This window comes from Fusarium mangiferae, assembly GCF_900044065.1.
Source record: "Fusarium mangiferae strain MRC7560 genome assembly, contig: FMAN_scaffold001, whole genome shotgun sequence".
Taxonomy (NCBI): domain Eukaryota; kingdom Fungi; phylum Ascomycota; class Sordariomycetes; order Hypocreales; family Nectriaceae; genus Fusarium; species Fusarium mangiferae.
In genome coordinates, this window is record NW_024573921.1 from 3525823 (window position 1) to 3541150 (window position 15328).

General features: G+C 49.8%; 7 protein-coding genes across 7 annotated transcripts; 4 read left to right on the plus strand and 3 right to left on the minus strand.

Annotated features, from left to right (window-relative positions):
- Window positions 1-229: 229 nt before the first annotated feature.
- Window positions 230-1986, plus strand: FMAN_01612 (uncharacterized protein; the record flags this gene model as incomplete). Its single annotated transcript, XM_041820911.1, has 6 exons — window positions 230-443; window positions 495-691; window positions 744-1108; window positions 1154-1279; window positions 1326-1812; window positions 1864-1986. The coding sequence occupies 6 exons, from the start codon at window positions 230-232 to the stop codon at window positions 1984-1986; spliced, it is 1512 nt and encodes a 503-aa protein (XP_041676953.1).
- A 260-nt stretch (window positions 1987-2246) lies between these two features.
- FMAN_01613 (uncharacterized protein) lies at window positions 2247-3707 on the minus strand (the record flags this gene model as incomplete). Its single annotated transcript, XM_041820922.1, has 2 exons — window positions 2247-3532; window positions 3602-3707. 2 exons carry the CDS (start codon window positions 3705-3707, stop codon window positions 2247-2249), a joined length of 1392 nt encoding a protein of 463 aa, XP_041676954.1.
- A 198-nt stretch (window positions 3708-3905) lies between these two features.
- On the plus strand, window positions 3906-4377 carry FMAN_01614 (putative small nuclear ribonucleoprotein; the record flags this gene model as incomplete). The annotated part of the gene is made up of 4 exons (XM_041820934.1): window positions 3906-3954; window positions 4049-4065; window positions 4161-4241; window positions 4300-4377. The coding sequence occupies 4 exons, from the start codon at window positions 3906-3908 to the stop codon at window positions 4375-4377; spliced, it is 225 nt and encodes a 74-aa protein (XP_041676955.1).
- Window positions 4378-4564: 187 nt separating this feature from the next.
- FMAN_01615 (uncharacterized protein) lies at window positions 4565-5095 on the minus strand (the record flags this gene model as incomplete). Its single annotated transcript, XM_041820945.1, has 2 exons — window positions 4565-4743; window positions 4795-5095. The coding sequence occupies 2 exons, from the start codon at window positions 5093-5095 to the stop codon at window positions 4565-4567; spliced, it is 480 nt and encodes a 159-aa protein (XP_041676956.1).
- A 680-nt stretch (window positions 5096-5775) lies between these two features.
- On the minus strand, window positions 5776-8407 carry FMAN_01616 (uncharacterized protein; the record flags this gene model as incomplete). The annotated part of the gene is made up of 3 exons (XM_041820956.1): window positions 5776-7139; window positions 7193-8285; window positions 8354-8407. The coding sequence occupies 3 exons, from the start codon at window positions 8405-8407 to the stop codon at window positions 5776-5778; spliced, it is 2511 nt and encodes an 836-aa protein (XP_041676957.1).
- A 1283-nt stretch (window positions 8408-9690) lies between these two features.
- FMAN_01617 (uncharacterized protein) lies at window positions 9691-11139 on the plus strand (the record flags this gene model as incomplete). The annotated part of the gene is made up of 3 exons (XM_041820967.1): window positions 9691-9718; window positions 9769-9930; window positions 9980-11139. 3 exons carry the CDS (start codon window positions 9691-9693, stop codon window positions 11137-11139), a joined length of 1350 nt encoding a protein of 449 aa, XP_041676958.1.
- Window positions 11140-11723: 584 nt separating this feature from the next.
- Window positions 11724-12731, plus strand: FMAN_01618 (uncharacterized protein; the record flags this gene model as incomplete). Its single annotated transcript, XM_041820978.1, has 3 exons — window positions 11724-11897; window positions 11963-12212; window positions 12265-12731. The coding sequence occupies 3 exons, from the start codon at window positions 11724-11726 to the stop codon at window positions 12729-12731; spliced, it is 891 nt and encodes a 296-aa protein (XP_041676959.1).
- Between the last annotated feature and the right edge of the window lie 2597 nt (window positions 12732-15328).

Here is a 15328-nt window from a genome sequence, read left to right on the forward strand (position 1 = left end):
GAATCTCAGGATCTGAAATAATGGGACACCTGAGCCTACGCCGCTCCATGGCATCCACGCGGGCCGGAGTTAGACTAATCTAGTCTAAAGTCAATTCCCTTGCTCTTGGTCGATCCAGGCAGATCGAGACTGGTAAGTCACAGGTCACATATCATCTGCTTGACTTGCTCGCACTCGTCATTATCCAGATTCTACAACACACCTTATCACGGTCAATTGATCTGTAACCATGGGGTTTCTGACAGACCAATCGCTAACCAATATCTGTCTGCAGGTTACCCTTGTGTTACTTATCGCTCAGCTATTTCGTCTTGTTCGTCGATGGTCTCGTCTCCGCCATATTCCTGGCCCAGCCAGCGCAGGATGGACTTCATGGTGGCAGTGCCGAAGTGCTCTTAGCGGTCGCTATCATGAGCATTTAAAGAACGCAGCCGATCAATTCGGTACGACATACTCATCCAAAATCACTACCCAAAATCACTGACAGTCAATAGGCCCTCTTGTTCGTATTGGTCCCAATGAGGTGCTCTCAACAGACCCAGTTGTGCTGCGCAACATGTCCACTGTGCGAAGCACTTATACGAAGGGCGACTTTTATAGCAGCGGCAGGATAGTTCCTGGTGTTGAAAATGTCGTCTCTGAGAGAGATGAAGCCAAGCACAAATTCATGAGAGCGAAAATGGCTCCCGGTGTAAGTCATTTCAATCATCGCACTGCTCTTGAGATACTGATAGCTTCTTCAGTATTCTTACAAGGAGAACGAAGGCTTCGGCTTCGAGGCAGGCATAGATCGTCAACTCCTCAACTTCATCTCGCTCATCGACCGAAAGTATCTGTCAACTACAAGCCAATCACGGCCTCTTGACCTTGCCGAAAAGACACAGTTCTTTGCCCTAGATGTGATTGGCGATGTATCTTTTGGTGAACCATTCGGCTACTTGACCAAAGACAAAGATCTGTACCAATACAATCAGATAAATGCCAGTTCCCTGCCGGTCATGAACGTGGTATCCGTCTACCCCTGGCTAGGAAGGATTGTTCATCGGTGGCCGCTAAGTCTGTTGCTACCGCGGGAAGAGGACCAAGTTGGCTTCGGGCGACTCATGGGGTGAGTTACATATCGGTCAATGGTAACCCAAGCTTACTTTTGTAGCTTTGCGAGGCACTTTGTTCGCAAAAGACTGGCCGAGGGGGTCACGAGGAGGAAAGATATGATGCAGATGCATATCAGTAACGGAATGAATGAGGAAGAACTTATCCAACAAGCCTTCATCTCAATGTAAGTTCTCAAACCACTCCAAAGACCTCCAACTGACCAACCTCAGCATCGCTGGTTCTAACACAACAGCACATGCTCTTCGAATGATCATACTCTCCTTAATCACAAACCCAAGCGCATACCGTTCCCTCATCGCCGAGATTCGAAGGGTCACTTCTTCAGTCAGCAGTCCCATCTCCTGGGCCCAGACACAAACACTACCATATCTTCAGGCTGTCATTCGCGAAGGTCTGCGCATGTGGCCGCCAGTAGCTGGTCTTGGTTTCAAGCAAGTCCCTCCAGAAGGCGATACCATCAACGGCTTCTTCGTCCCCGGCGGAACGCAAGTCGGTCAGGGGTTCTACGCTGTTGGTCGGTCACGGCTTGTCTGGGGCGATGATGCTGATGTTTTTCGGCCTGAGCGATGGCTACTCGTTGACGAAGACAGGCTCAGGGACATGACAGCGGCGTTGGACACACATTTCGGACATGGGAAATATTCGTGCTTAGGAAAGCCGATTGCTCTCATGGAGATTCACAAGGCTGTTTTCGAGGTATGTACGCCTATACAAGTCACCTCGCATAGTTATGCTAACAGATGCTAGTTGTTTAAACGCTACGATTTTGCTATACTGAACGCTGAGAGACCTATCAAGACACAAACGTCGGTCTTTCTCTTTGCTTCAGACTTTTGGGTCACGATCACCCAACATAATGACGAGAATTGACTTCGATTGTGCAATTGATTGGACGCGAAGCTTTAACATGTATATGTCTCACATCCTAGACGTACCATATAAGTCACATGAATTCAACATATTTAGATCTAAAGCCGGTATCGAATAACATACTGCGTCACACAAGAGATCAGATTTGCAACGACTCTCATGAAGCTTGCTGTGTATTCATTTATTCAACACATACAACAAGTAACTCCGCTTGTCCGTATCGAACGAGTAGAGTTAAAAAGGCCACTGCTCCTCTGTGCTCAAATCTCCTCTTCCTCGGGTTTCCTCGATGGCGTACCAAGTGTCTCGAGCCCTCTGGCTCCCACCATTTCCACGGGCGCATTTGCTGGAATTTCTACGCCCTTCCCTTCAACGACCTTTCCTTGTCCCATAGCTTCTTGATATTTCTTACCCGTCTCATCTAGCAGAGCTTGTACCTCCCCCTCTCTATTCACAATATCCTCACGTTCCTTCTTCAGTTTCTCAACACGGTTTCGCTCCCCCTTCATCTCCTCTTCCATACCCTTCAACGTAGTCTGCAGACGAGCTAGACATTCCGTCAAGCTTGGTAGAGGTGATATCTTGGGTGGCGCCTGTAACAAGTCCTGGCTAGGATCTTTTCGAGGCTTCTTCAGACCGTCCATACCTGCGCGTGTCTGTGCAGCCTCGTATGCGATTCGTCTCTCAGCATCGCTATCGGAGGAGGAATCTGATGTGTGCCCTTCGGCAGCTGTGATGAGCTCTTCCATCATCTTGCGATCTTGTTTCCGCCTCTCCTTTTCGGCACGTCTCCCCAAGGAAAGCCCACCGTCTTCAACGTAATTATCGAACCCTTCACCGAGATCCTCGTCCTCGGCTATTAACCGTGTATCCTCCTTCTTTTTGCGACCAAAGGGATCTTCATCATCTTCAACCGATAGAAAGTCCTTCTCCAAAGCTAATCGTTTACGCCGTTCCTTCTTTTCCAGAATCTCGGCTTCTGTTAGAATAGCCGTTGGTTGTGGTTGGTTGAACTCTGACGAGTCAACGACAACCGCGCCTTCAAGTTCAGAAGCATCCAGGTCCATGAGATCGGCGTCATCGGGCGGCAGTGTTGACGGCCTTTGTGGAGTATTTGGTGTTGATGATTGTAGCTCTTCAAGGTACTCTCTACTGTATTTGGGTCGGTCGTCATCATCCCCAACAGTCCTCATGGGCAGGCCTTTTGTGCCCAGTCCTCTTTTGATAGCGCTGTTTTCCAAAGCTCGTCCCAATGGCAGTTTCTTGGGGGTGAATACCTCGGTGGTCTCGTCGTCTCCTGCAGCGCTGTCGTCTCCACCAAAGGACAGCCGTGAAGATTTATTGGATTTTTTCTTTCCTTTCAGAGATCCCGATCGACTAATCGCTGGTCGAACCACCACTGGTCCATCATCCTCGTCGTCGTTCGCGGCTGGTGCATCTCCCAGGCCCTCGCTATCAGCAGGATTGAAGCTTTTCCTTAGCCCCGACTGTCGAAATGGTTTACGACCAGCTTTTGCGCCAAATAGTGGTTTAACGGGCTGTGGTTCTGTAATCGCAAGGGTCAGCCTTGATCTCATCAGCAAGAGTCGCATTTTCAAGTTCTGGGAATACTCACCATCGCTACCAGCACTGTCGCCACCTGCTACTGAAGGGACATTTTCGCTGGAGTCCTCATCGGCGATCTTGATGACCTTGGCCTTTCGTTTCGCAGAAAAACTCATGATGCGATTATTTTTAATATCGGCGCATTAACTGAGAGGCAGAAAGTTCGCGACGCGGAATGACAGTGACGTGCATTTTGGCTCGATATCTTATCAGCACGTGATGTTGAATTTCCGCCCAGAGAAATGGAGATAGCTCTAGGCCGCGATCGCGTCGCATGAAACAGCATCCAACTATTCAACCATTTATTGCTCAAGATGGCGCCCGCACAACCTGAGCTGAAGAAGGCAAGTCTTGGTCTTTTCCGTATCGCATGCTCCCCAACGTCGTCTTTAGCACTTCTCCGGGGCTAAAGCATTGCGATCTGTGGCTGCTGATCCATAGCTAACTTCCTGAACAGTACCTCGACAAGAGACTGTTCGTCCAGTTGAACGGTAGCCGAAAGGTCATCGGTATCCTCCGAGGTTACGATGTGAGCAATATTCGTGCGATTAAATAGACAAAGCTAACAGAGACAGGTCTTCCTGAACATTGTCCTCGACGAAGCGGTGGAGGAAAAGGATGGAGGAGAGAAGGAGAGAATTGGCATGGTTGTACGTTTTCCTGACGCACTCTTGGACCACAGAAGACAAGATACTAACATTTGGACAGGTCATCCGTGGTAACTCGGTGGTAATGCTCGAGGCTCTCGAAAGAATTGGCGGCGATGACCGACGTGGAGACCGATAATCCTGAAGAATGGCGGAAACAGTAGAAGAGACGACGGAAATTATGTGATCTTTATTGGCGTTAAGGTCGAAAATGAGACAAGTCCTTGAGGGCAGTTTGTTTGGGTCACATCTTACTAGATATCAAGAGAGGAAGGACATCCTGGAATTGTTATGTTACACCATGTCCAGGCAAACACTACACTACCTTACTCCTTCTTCTCCCAGGCCTTATCGTCATAGGAGTCCATCAACTGGCCAGCATACGCCTTCTGCCAACCCTTGATACCTCCAATCAGTATTTCAGCCTTGATCTCTGTCTCTTCAACTTCGTCGAGGTAGTCCTGCATCCACCCAGCACATCGTGGGCCTCGACTACCGCAGCTTCCTGGGTGATAATGAGCACTAGACCGGTTCAGCTACCTAGGCGATTACTTACCGCAATAAAAGATGATTCTCTTGATACCCGCCTGTTTGGCAAGCTGATAGATCTGAGGACGGGTCTGATACAAAGTATGAGCGGGGAGATTGATAGATGTGGCGATAGTGCCGCCCTCCCAGTCCGTCCTTCGCACATCGACTAGCAAAAAGTCCCTGTGGGCATTCTTTCCAGAAGCTGCATTCACTTCAATAAGCTTTGCGACGATTGAAGGGTCCGTTCGAGGGCACTCGGCCTTTGGCTCGGGGAATTCCTCCCACCATTGCTTCTGCGGGGTGTCCTGCGGGGCGTCTTCTCCCATGATGCGACTTATTAAGGGAAGAGAGCAAAGTTTCGTAAACAAGCTATAAGATTTCTATAGCAACGATATTAAATCAGGACTTGGAAATGGTTATTGTGTAGTGCAGATTGGAGGTGAGAAGACTTGCACTTCATATCATAGCTTAGTACCTTGGGTAATGATGACGGGATGCAGCGCCGACCCGGAACTTTTACCCCGGATTAAGGTTGTACACCAGCATCACGGGTCAGATTACAAATGCTTTCCAACCTCAATGTAATTCTCAAGACAGGACAGTGGTGTCCATAAGGGAATAGAAAACTATAGACTTGTTATTGTGGTATGCTTGTGAAAAGGGCAATTCTGCCGTGTAGGACTTTGTAGAAGCACTGTCTGTGACGCAGTGGATAACTATTAGCTACGTATCCATGACATTATCCACAAGTCTTAGCACATGAGAGGATGATAGATGACAGAGGTTTACAGAGGAAGGCATGTACATATAAAGAAATGGAATTTTGACCTTCGAAATATTAGTATCCAGTTGTGTAAATTTGTTATTTAGGGTAGCTCACATACAGCAAACTTCACACCGATGCTACTTTTGTGGTGAATAGCCTAGCCAGGCAGCATTCATTGATTGATTTATAATTAAATGAATCCAATTTATTAACGCTATACATGCTTTTAAATATCTGTGATCATGGGTCGAATGACTTCTCCTCGACAGCAATCTTTGACTCCAGAGCAATATCACCAGCAGATCTTCCAATCATAAACTTGTAATCACCACCCTTAACCACCCACTTCTTTGCCGACTCATCAAAGAAAGCAAAGTCACGAGTACGAACAGGTATCTCGACCTTTGTGCTCTCACCAGGTTTCAGCGTAACCTTCTCGAAGGCAGCCAATTGCTTTAGAGGATCACCCTTAGCAGTCTCAGCGGCTCCCACATAGACTTGCACAGCGATGGCGCCGACGACCTTGCCCGTGTTGGAAACCTTCACACTGACAGTGAAGTCACCGCTAGACTCCTTGACCTCCAGGTCGGAGTAGTCGAATGTGGTGTACGAGAGACCGAAACCGAAGGGGAAGTTGACCTTGTCGGCAGAAAGGCAATCGAAGTAGCGGTAGCCGATGAAGACACCTTCGCCGTATGTCACCCTCAGCCTGCCGTCAACGTGCTTTCCGGGAAAGTTGCCATATGCAGGGCAGTCCTCGAGCTTCTTGGGGAATGTGCAGGTAAGGTGGCCTTCAGGGGTTTGGGCACCTGTCAGCACATCTGCTATGGAGTTGCCAGCCTCCTGACCGGGAAACCACGTCTGGACAAGACCCTGGATCTCTTCCAGCCAGGGCATAGCAATGGCGACACCAGTCGAGTTGACAACAATGGTGTTGGGATTGGCCTCAGCAACCTTGGCGATCAGGCGGTCCTGGCTACCATCCTTGGGCAGGTTAAAGCTGACTTGGTCTTGGCCCTCAGTCTCCCAGAATGGCTCGTGGCCAGTGAAGATAATGGCATAGTCGGCATCCTTGGCAACGTCGACAGCTTCCGAGAGGAGGTCACGGTCATGCTCCACCTCGGACATGTATCCTACTCGCAGACCACACCGTCCCTCCAAGATACCAAGGTCAAGATCCTCTCCGTCCTTAGCAGCAGGGGGTGAAGTGTGCATGGCGAGCTTGTATTTGCGTCCCGCCTCCAAGGAGACCTTGAACTCGGGAGGGTTATCACCGCCGAACAGGAAACCCATCGCATCCTTGGAGTTCTCCTTCTGCTCGAAGACGACCTTACCGTCGATGATAAGCTTGCTGGGTCCTAGACCAGAGGCGGTAAAGTAGTACTTGGCGGTCTCCTGGGCTGTGAAGGTACCCTCGAGGGTGACATCCTTGTTGCTGAAACCAAAGCCGCTCAGAACGGACACTTCGGAGTCGGGATGAGCAGGTCGGACTTCAATAGGCTCCGGGTTGCCAGGCTCGAAGATCTTGAAAGTGAAACCGGGGTTGCCGTCCAGGTCAACAACGTTCTCGGCGATAGGGGGAAGCATGCGGAATGTGTGAGCTCCTGTTGCACTGTTAGTCATCGTTCCCTAAAACAATGCTTCTGGATATGCTTACCCTTAGCATAAGAAAACTCTGCACTGTCACCGAGAGCTTCGTGAAGAGCATCCCAGGGGGTGACCTTGTAGTGGGCGTTGACAGACGCACTGCCGCCACCATGGGCGAGACCAATCTTGGCATGGCCTAGCAGGGCAATCTTCTTGCCCTTGACCTTGTCCTTCGACAAGGGAAGGACATTGTCTTGGTTCTTCAGCAGCACGATACCCTTGGAACCAGCTTCTCGGATAAGAGCTTGGTGCTTGGGGTTGTTGATAGCCCTTTCGTCAGGGATGCTGGGGTCCTTGAAGCAGTTGAGACGCTCGAGGAACTTGAGCACACGCTTTGCACGCTCGTTGATGGTCTCCTCGGAAGTCTTGCCAGCCTTGATAGCCGCGATGACATCCTCGGTCTTCCTCCAACGGGTAGGACCAGGCATTTCGAGATCCAGACCAGCTTCGAGAGACTCAGCGGTAGAGTTGACACCACCCCAGTCGCTCATAACGAGACCATCCCATCCCCAGTCGCCTCGGAGGACTTTCTTGAGCAGGAACTCGTTGGAGTCAGCATGGTGCCCGTTGACCTGGTTGTAAGAAGTCATCACAGCCCAGGGGTTGGCCTCCTTAATTGTGATCTCAAATGGTCGGAGGTAAAGTTCTCGCAAGGTCCTCTCGCTAATGGTTTCATCGACAGTCAAGCGCTCAGTCTCCTGCTCGTTAGCAGCAAAGTGCTTGATGGTAGCTGAAACACCCTTGTCTTGAAGACCCTCCACAACTCTGGCGGCCATCTTGCCGGTCAGAAAGGGATCCTCTGAGAACGACTCAAAGTTGCGGCCGCCCAGGGGATGACGATGAAGGCACATGGTAGGCGCAAGAAGACACCGGGCACCCTTTGAGTGAGTTTCCTCGGCGAGGGCGGTACCGGTCCTCTTGGCAAGGTTGACATCAAAGGTTGATGCCATCAAACAAGCGGCAGGGAAGCAAGCAGCTGATGTGCCACCAGCAAAGGCAGCTCCTCGAGCGCCATTGGGACCGTCTGATACCTTGACATGAGGAACGCCCTTGGAGGAAATGGGGACTGTCTCCCAGAGGTCCTTTCCAGCGAGGAGTGAGATCTGCGAGTGAAGTGATCAGTTAGTTGAATGAGGACATGGATGATAGGACATATGTAAGTGAAACGTACCTTCTCCTCAAGGGTGAGGGAAGAGAGGATGGACTGGATATCAACAGAGGCCATGTTGATAGGAAGAAGTCAATTGACTGAAGAGGAGTGAAGGAGAGTCACATCTTGTGAAACGAGGAGAAGGCAGCTCTTTAATAGCACAACAGCCAACCCCTCAAAGCCATGACGACTTCCCCAGGATAGTGAACTCGCATGTACTTGACCCGAGCGATCCGTTATTCAACCGAAGAATGACACTCATGTGGCCATTGAGTACCCGCTTTACGTGCATCTGTGTAGGATGCGGTGTTGTGCCATTGGATCGCGGACAAGGTGGTTCCTTGGTTTAGTGGTGAGTCTATCGATGCTAGTGGTAGCGATCCGAGGCTATTCCGATGTTCAGACGGACCTTTCCCAGTGAATAGCCTTGAAAGTCTCGTGATGGTCTAGTTAAGCATGCCTTTTTCTCGTAAATAGAGTTCCAGAGCCCTTTGATTAGCCGTTGCCTACTGTCTAAGCTTGAAGTGACTTCGGGTTGCAATCTAAAGTTGTGTCTTGTGCACAGAAGTACGATACAAGGTGAGGCCAGTGAGTCTCACCCATCGGCTAAATAGAAGTGTCCCGTCCTTCCAGAGCTTCAGTGGAGAACGTCGGCTCCTCGCTCCTAAGTTCCGGGAGGGTCACTTGTAATTGATAAGAATAGAAGTACACTTGCATGTCATGTTTTAATATATTGAAACAAAGATTTTAGAATCTATTAGAATTTCGTATAAACGTCGGAAAATTACCGTAATGACGTTTGGTCAAGTATTTCAATCTCTGGCCGGGTTGCGAGGCCTCAGTCTGCCCTGTGTCTTGTTGGACCCCCCAACTGGAGCATCACCTGGGGCCCCTGAACGATCGCCATTGACAGCTGCAGAGTTGGAGCACTAAAGGAATAGCGCCATTAGATGTACCTGTACATCGCATCACCATGGAGCAACAAGAGACTCAAATTGTCCGGTGTATAAAGATACCAACAAGTCCCTTTTCATACCTGAAGAAGAAACAAAGGAGGCTATTGACGTTTCTTATTCACAACCCTTGCTTCATCCCTTGGTAAAACAAACAAATATGCCCCCTGAAACCTTCAGCCGAGGATTATGCGCCTCCAAGAAAAGAACAGGTCAAACAAACTCAAAACATGTGAGTCTGCGTCTACTCCAACTCAACTTACCTAACTAGAACAGTGACGCAAGCAAAAATAGCACACGCCAAAGACACAACACACATTGACATCCATGTAATCGTGTCCTCTCCCGCGATGCCATTGTCGACAAAGCAGCAATTATAGGGAAATCAGGTAGTCAGGTCAAAAGATGAGCGCCCATTTAGAGGCGCCACGAGGTATTACACATCATGATTTTTAGTTGAGCCCCCTTACTGACAATTTTTAGGGGAGTCGTGGGCTTCAATTCCAACAGACTTGATTCTCGCCGAGTTGAAGCGTCGCAAAGATGATGGTGAGAAACCAGAATGCGGTTCGAGAACAAAAGGCTCTTATGATACTTCGGCGCATGTATTTGCATTGATACTGATCTTGACCCTCAGCACGTTAGGTAGGTTTGGTCAATTGGGAGCTTTGACACGGTACTGATATCTTTCCAGCATGCGCATTCCCTCTTTTCTCGCGACGAACGATGCGCGGCCGAGGCCAAAAAACCGTGATCTTCTACTGCCAGCACATTGGAACCGGTGTCCTTCTGGCTACGGCCTTTGTCCACCTCCTCCCGACCGCTTTCGAGTCCATGACCGACCCCTGCCTCCCCGATTTCTTTAGCAAAGGATATACGCCGTTTCCAGGTTTTGTGGCTATGGTTTCTGCTATCATTGTCGTCGGCATCGAATCGTACCTTACGGCCCGAGGAGCTGGTCACTCGCACTCCCACAATCATGGATATTTTGACTCGGACGATGAACACGAGAGTGAGCTGCCCATGATGGACGCAGCTGGACTGTCTGAAAGGAGGCACGGGCCGCGACCGCCGGATATCCATCTTGAGAACATGGAGAGTCAGGGGCTAGTTGCTGGCGTGTCACCACTCCCAGGATCTTCACCTCTGGTGGGACAGGAGGGCAAGAAGCTAAATGGTGATTTCAACGATGACGACTCGGATCTTGACTTGGATATGGAAGAGCTTGAACCGGCTGGGTCAAGCAGCACGAGACATCGACATGGGCCTTATGCGTCGCTCAAGCCTGAGGGACCTGGGGCTGAGGAGGAGCCTATGACACCTATGACGCCAATGTCTCCTGGACCACAGAACCCCGAAGAGCAACAAAGAAAGCTGCTACAGTGTCTTTTGCTCGAGGCCGGAATTCTCTTTCACAGCGTCTTCATCGGTATGGCCATCTCCGTCGCGACCGGCCCCGCCTTTGTAGTCTTCCTTGTCGCTATCAGCTTCCACCAAACCTTCGAAGGCCTCGCCCTTGGCAGCCGCATCGCCGCAATCCAGTTCCCCCGCAAATCTCTCCGTCCATGGCTCATGGTTCTCGCCTATGGTACCACAACACCAATCGGCCAAGCAATTGGTCTTATCGTGCATCGTATGTACGACCCCAAGAGCGCAGGAGGTCTGCTCGTGGTTGGCTTCATGAACGCCGTGTCATCGGGACTGCTCCTGTATGCTGGCCTTGTGCAACTGTTGGCGGAAGACTTTTTGACAGAGAAGAGTTACAAAATTTTGAAGGGCAAGAGGAGGTTACAGGCCTATATGGCTGTTTGTGCCGGTGCACTCTTGATGGCTGCCGTTGGAGCATTTGCCTAGGGGGGGTTACGGGACCATTTAAAAGAACTGGTGTACATAGAATGTAAAATTGGTGGCATCTTGTCCATGGCGTCTTTCAAGGTGGGCAATGGAGTTTTGAATGTAACGCGAAGCGATACAGTTATTGATAATGTTAGTCGTATTTCGTTTGTCTACTCTTGAACTCTTCTGAGTGATACTACACGGCATGTGTAGGTACTATGTAGACACTCACAATCCACTGAGACGCCATGATATCTTCTTTCCGAAGACTTGCATCATGAAAAACCCCGGCCGGCCCCACATCAAAAGTCCGAACTTCCGGGGTCCGGCCTTCGAAATGGTCCGTCTGCTACCCCCTTGGGCCCCCTTTGCTCCAGGGTCTTTCGTGTTTCACCCAATTATAAATCTCCTTTTAATCAGCTCCCACCCACACCCGCATGAGCTCCCATGACATGACGAGCTATCGAACCATCAAGAAGTGAGCCCAGAAGCTGAATCTTGAGTGGCTGTCTCACTCTCAAGTCGGACAAACGTGTCCCTCGTTGTACCTCTTCTGTCGCATTTATCTCCCCTCCCCCTCCTCTCTTCTTGTGTCCTTCATCATGCCTGGCCAACGTATCCTCCTCTTTGTTGTAGCTCAGGCTTTTTTTGCTGGACTTGCTGTGTTTCTCGCTCATTCGCCGTATCTTAATATGTCCGCCTCACCGACTGGTAGCCAGCCATGGGCTGATGGACCTATGAAGCTGGTGACAACACCACAATATGAGACTAAGAAGGTTAGTAAATTGAACTCGGGTGCTCTGAGGTGCAATTGGCAATACTGACTTATTCAATCTGGTAGACCGACCTCTTCACCACAGGCGCAACTCATATGGCACTTTTGCACAATGCCATTATTCGTGGCTTCAATTCCATCTACCTCCAAGCTCCTCATGTGAAGGACGCCGACAAGGCCGATTTCATTGGATATTCTCAGACTTGGTTCAAGTTCGTCAAATCGCACCACGACGACGAAGAGGACAACCTCTTCCCCAAGGTTCAAGAGCTTCTCGGTGACGAGCCAGTATGGGACGAGACCCATCATGAGCATGGTAAGAAACCTAATCTTCAATTAGTACTTTGTCACTAAGACCGGGACCACAGAGTCATTCCTTGCGCCTCTCGCTGAGTTCAACACATACCTCTCTAACCTCGCCTCGCCCAGTGACCTCGATGGCACTCAAGTCATCAAGCTCCTGGATGCCTTCAAGGAGCCCTTCGAGCATCACTTTCACAGCGAAATCTCCACCATCGCAGCTCTTTCGAATCACCCCAAGGCTCCCAAGGAAGACACCCCTGAAGGAGCCGCCGCCGGCCTGACCTTCAAGACATGGGGCAAGAAGACAGTCACAAAGGCCGGCGTGCTCGATGTTGTGCCTTTCTTCCTACTGAACTTGGATCGAACCGCCGAGGAGGGTATGTGGGCTAACTGGCCCCCAATGCCTGCGCCTATCTCTTGGGGCCTGACAAATATCGCGGGTTCTTGGTACGGAAAGTGGTGGAAGTTTTCGAGCTGTGATTCGCAGGGCAAGCCTCAGGAGCTCTATGCTCTTCGGGGTCTGAAGCAGTGATCGGGAAGTTGGGTTCTTTCAGTCGGGCTTGGATGAAAGGTGCGTGTGTTATTCTTTGGCGTTGTTTGGTAAGTGAAAGGATGAAAACTGTAGCTTTGTTAGTCGAAGAAATTCAATGGATCGGTGTGCCAACCATCTTCACTTTTCCCCTTGCCCTAGCAGTGAATTTCTCCAGCATTGCAGATTCTCTTTTGATATAGGTTCGTGGAAAGGAGCAAACGGCGTTTTCTTTGAAGTTGTAGATTCTTATGGCAACGTCGTGGTCACACCGCGTCGGGTAGCGGAAGGTCAAGGGATAAAGACCTGACTTGCAAACATGTCAGTGCCTCATAAGTCATATTGCAGAAATGATTTTTGAAAGAACCCATGAACGACCCCAAGCCTTCTTATGAGTCGCAGAATGGATATGAAACCTCGGTTCCAGCACAGTGACAACTCTTCTTCCCCATCTCATCACTCTTGTGGACATCTACTAGAATCCTGAAGACGATATTAGTGAAGAATCAGAATCATAGACTACCATCAGATTCACGAACCTCGTCACCACCATCACATTACCAACATGGCTCGTTCCATTTCTTTGCTTGGAAGCCAGAAGGACGGCGGAAGTAGAAGTTCAAGTACGAGCTCGGTTTCGGAAGTCTCTTCAACCGGTGACAGGGGCTCAGACACGAGCTCCGTGAACTCTGATTCCAGCGAGCTTCAAGACAACAGTTCGACGTATTCTGGCAATAGCACCGATAGTACCACGGTCCAAGTCGACTCTGACCATGAGGGCGAGACCTCACCGACTCAACCACCTTTTTCTCCACGAATGGTCGAAGAGGATCAACGCCGACCCGAGGATGATGGATTGCCGAACTACGCCCGTGATCTTCTTGATCTCCATGCTCTCTACATAGAGGAAGTCGTGGAGACTGGCCCTAGTTGATTCTTGCTGCTGACTCCTTAAGCTCACTCGGTAGATCGCCTCCGATGGATGTGAAACAGAGAAGCGTAAGTTGAACTAGTCAGCGGTTAAAACTCTACCAATGCCAGAGCGTATTTGACTTACACGAAATACTGACAATCTCAAGTCCAGTGTAGACTCCATCCGTGCTGTCTGGGGTAGTCCGAAACCCCATTCCGAGCGTTTCTTAGAATTTCAGTCCAGCCGCGAAAGTGAGGAAGACGCCGAGACTCGTTCTTCCACTTGTTCTAACGCCTCTGAGCGATACATAGCCCAGAGTAGCACCCGTTATCTGGACTCGGGTCGTGACTGAAGCTCGCCGTGGCGCCACTTCGAGTCCTCGACCACCGGTACCAGACCTACTACGGCATAGTTTTAATTCAGATGTGCTGATCCGAGAGACGAGAGCAGCCTCAGCGATTAGCCCCTTGTAGGGCAACACTTGACATGGGATCGGCGTTCTGTATGGGAGGAGTTTTGATTTCTTTGGACGATGATTCGACGCATACGGTTCGGGGGAAGGGCTTTGGGGTTTATTTGGGCTCAGGGATGGATCTTGGGTATCGTATCGACGAGTGTTTGCTTGCTTGGGTAGGAGTTTTTGATTTCTGGGATGGATGCGGTTAGCAAGATTTTCAATGTCAGTATCGTGGGAGTCAACACAAGGTTCAAGATCAAGGCCATGTCTTCATACATAGCTCTTCGGTCATAGATAGATCGTGTGAATATATTTGAATCCGCGAGGACCAATGTCGTCCTGCTAATGAAGACTTTAGCCTCAGTTGTCCTGCTTAAACCTGTGGGTGGTAGCGTTCAAAATCCAAAATCCTTGAAGGCCCACTATACACGGTGAGAGGTCTGGGTCTTCAGTGCGTTCATGTTTCGAAGCCCCTGAGGGGAATTACAACCTAGGATGGACGCCAGGCGATGGTGGATCAAAATTTTGGTCTAATATTACCGCTTCTCATGACAGTGTAGGTACTGGATATTCGATCGCTAACATTCAATCTTGGCGTTTACGCAACACTGAGCCAAAGAATATGCTTCATTGAAGAGGATAGTGATCCGGTGATTGTATTCGAACAGCTGCTGGCTGTGTATGTGTACTACCGTAGAAAAGAGTATAAAGTCCTTGGCCAAGGGGCTCAAAACTTGATTCTTTCCAAGCCCATTTTCCTTATCGACACTACACTTGCTTTCCAACTGACGAAACAGATACCAACGTCTCTCTCAATCAGAGTCTCCATCAATCGTCATGGGGTGTTGCTTTAGCCACCCGGAACCGCCAACGCGAAGGCGGTCGAAATCGAAACCAGAGGGATATGTCGTGCTTCCTAATGGGGCTCGTGCAAAATCCTGTCCTGAGGGCTACGAACATAGTCATCAACATCGACATCGACTTAGGCATAGGCATAGGCATAGGCATAGGCATTGCCATGGACATAGTCATAGGCATGGCCACCACCATGGCCATAAATATAGTCATCACCGCCATCATCATAGGGAGTCAAGTCCGTCTGGGATAGCTCTTGTGCCTGACCAAGGAGAGCCAGAAGCTGGCAATGAGCAATGATCGACGAAAACGGTGTTTGTTATAGTTCTCAGCTGCTAGTTGAAACCATTGGCTCTTCCATGCTCATATCTCGTG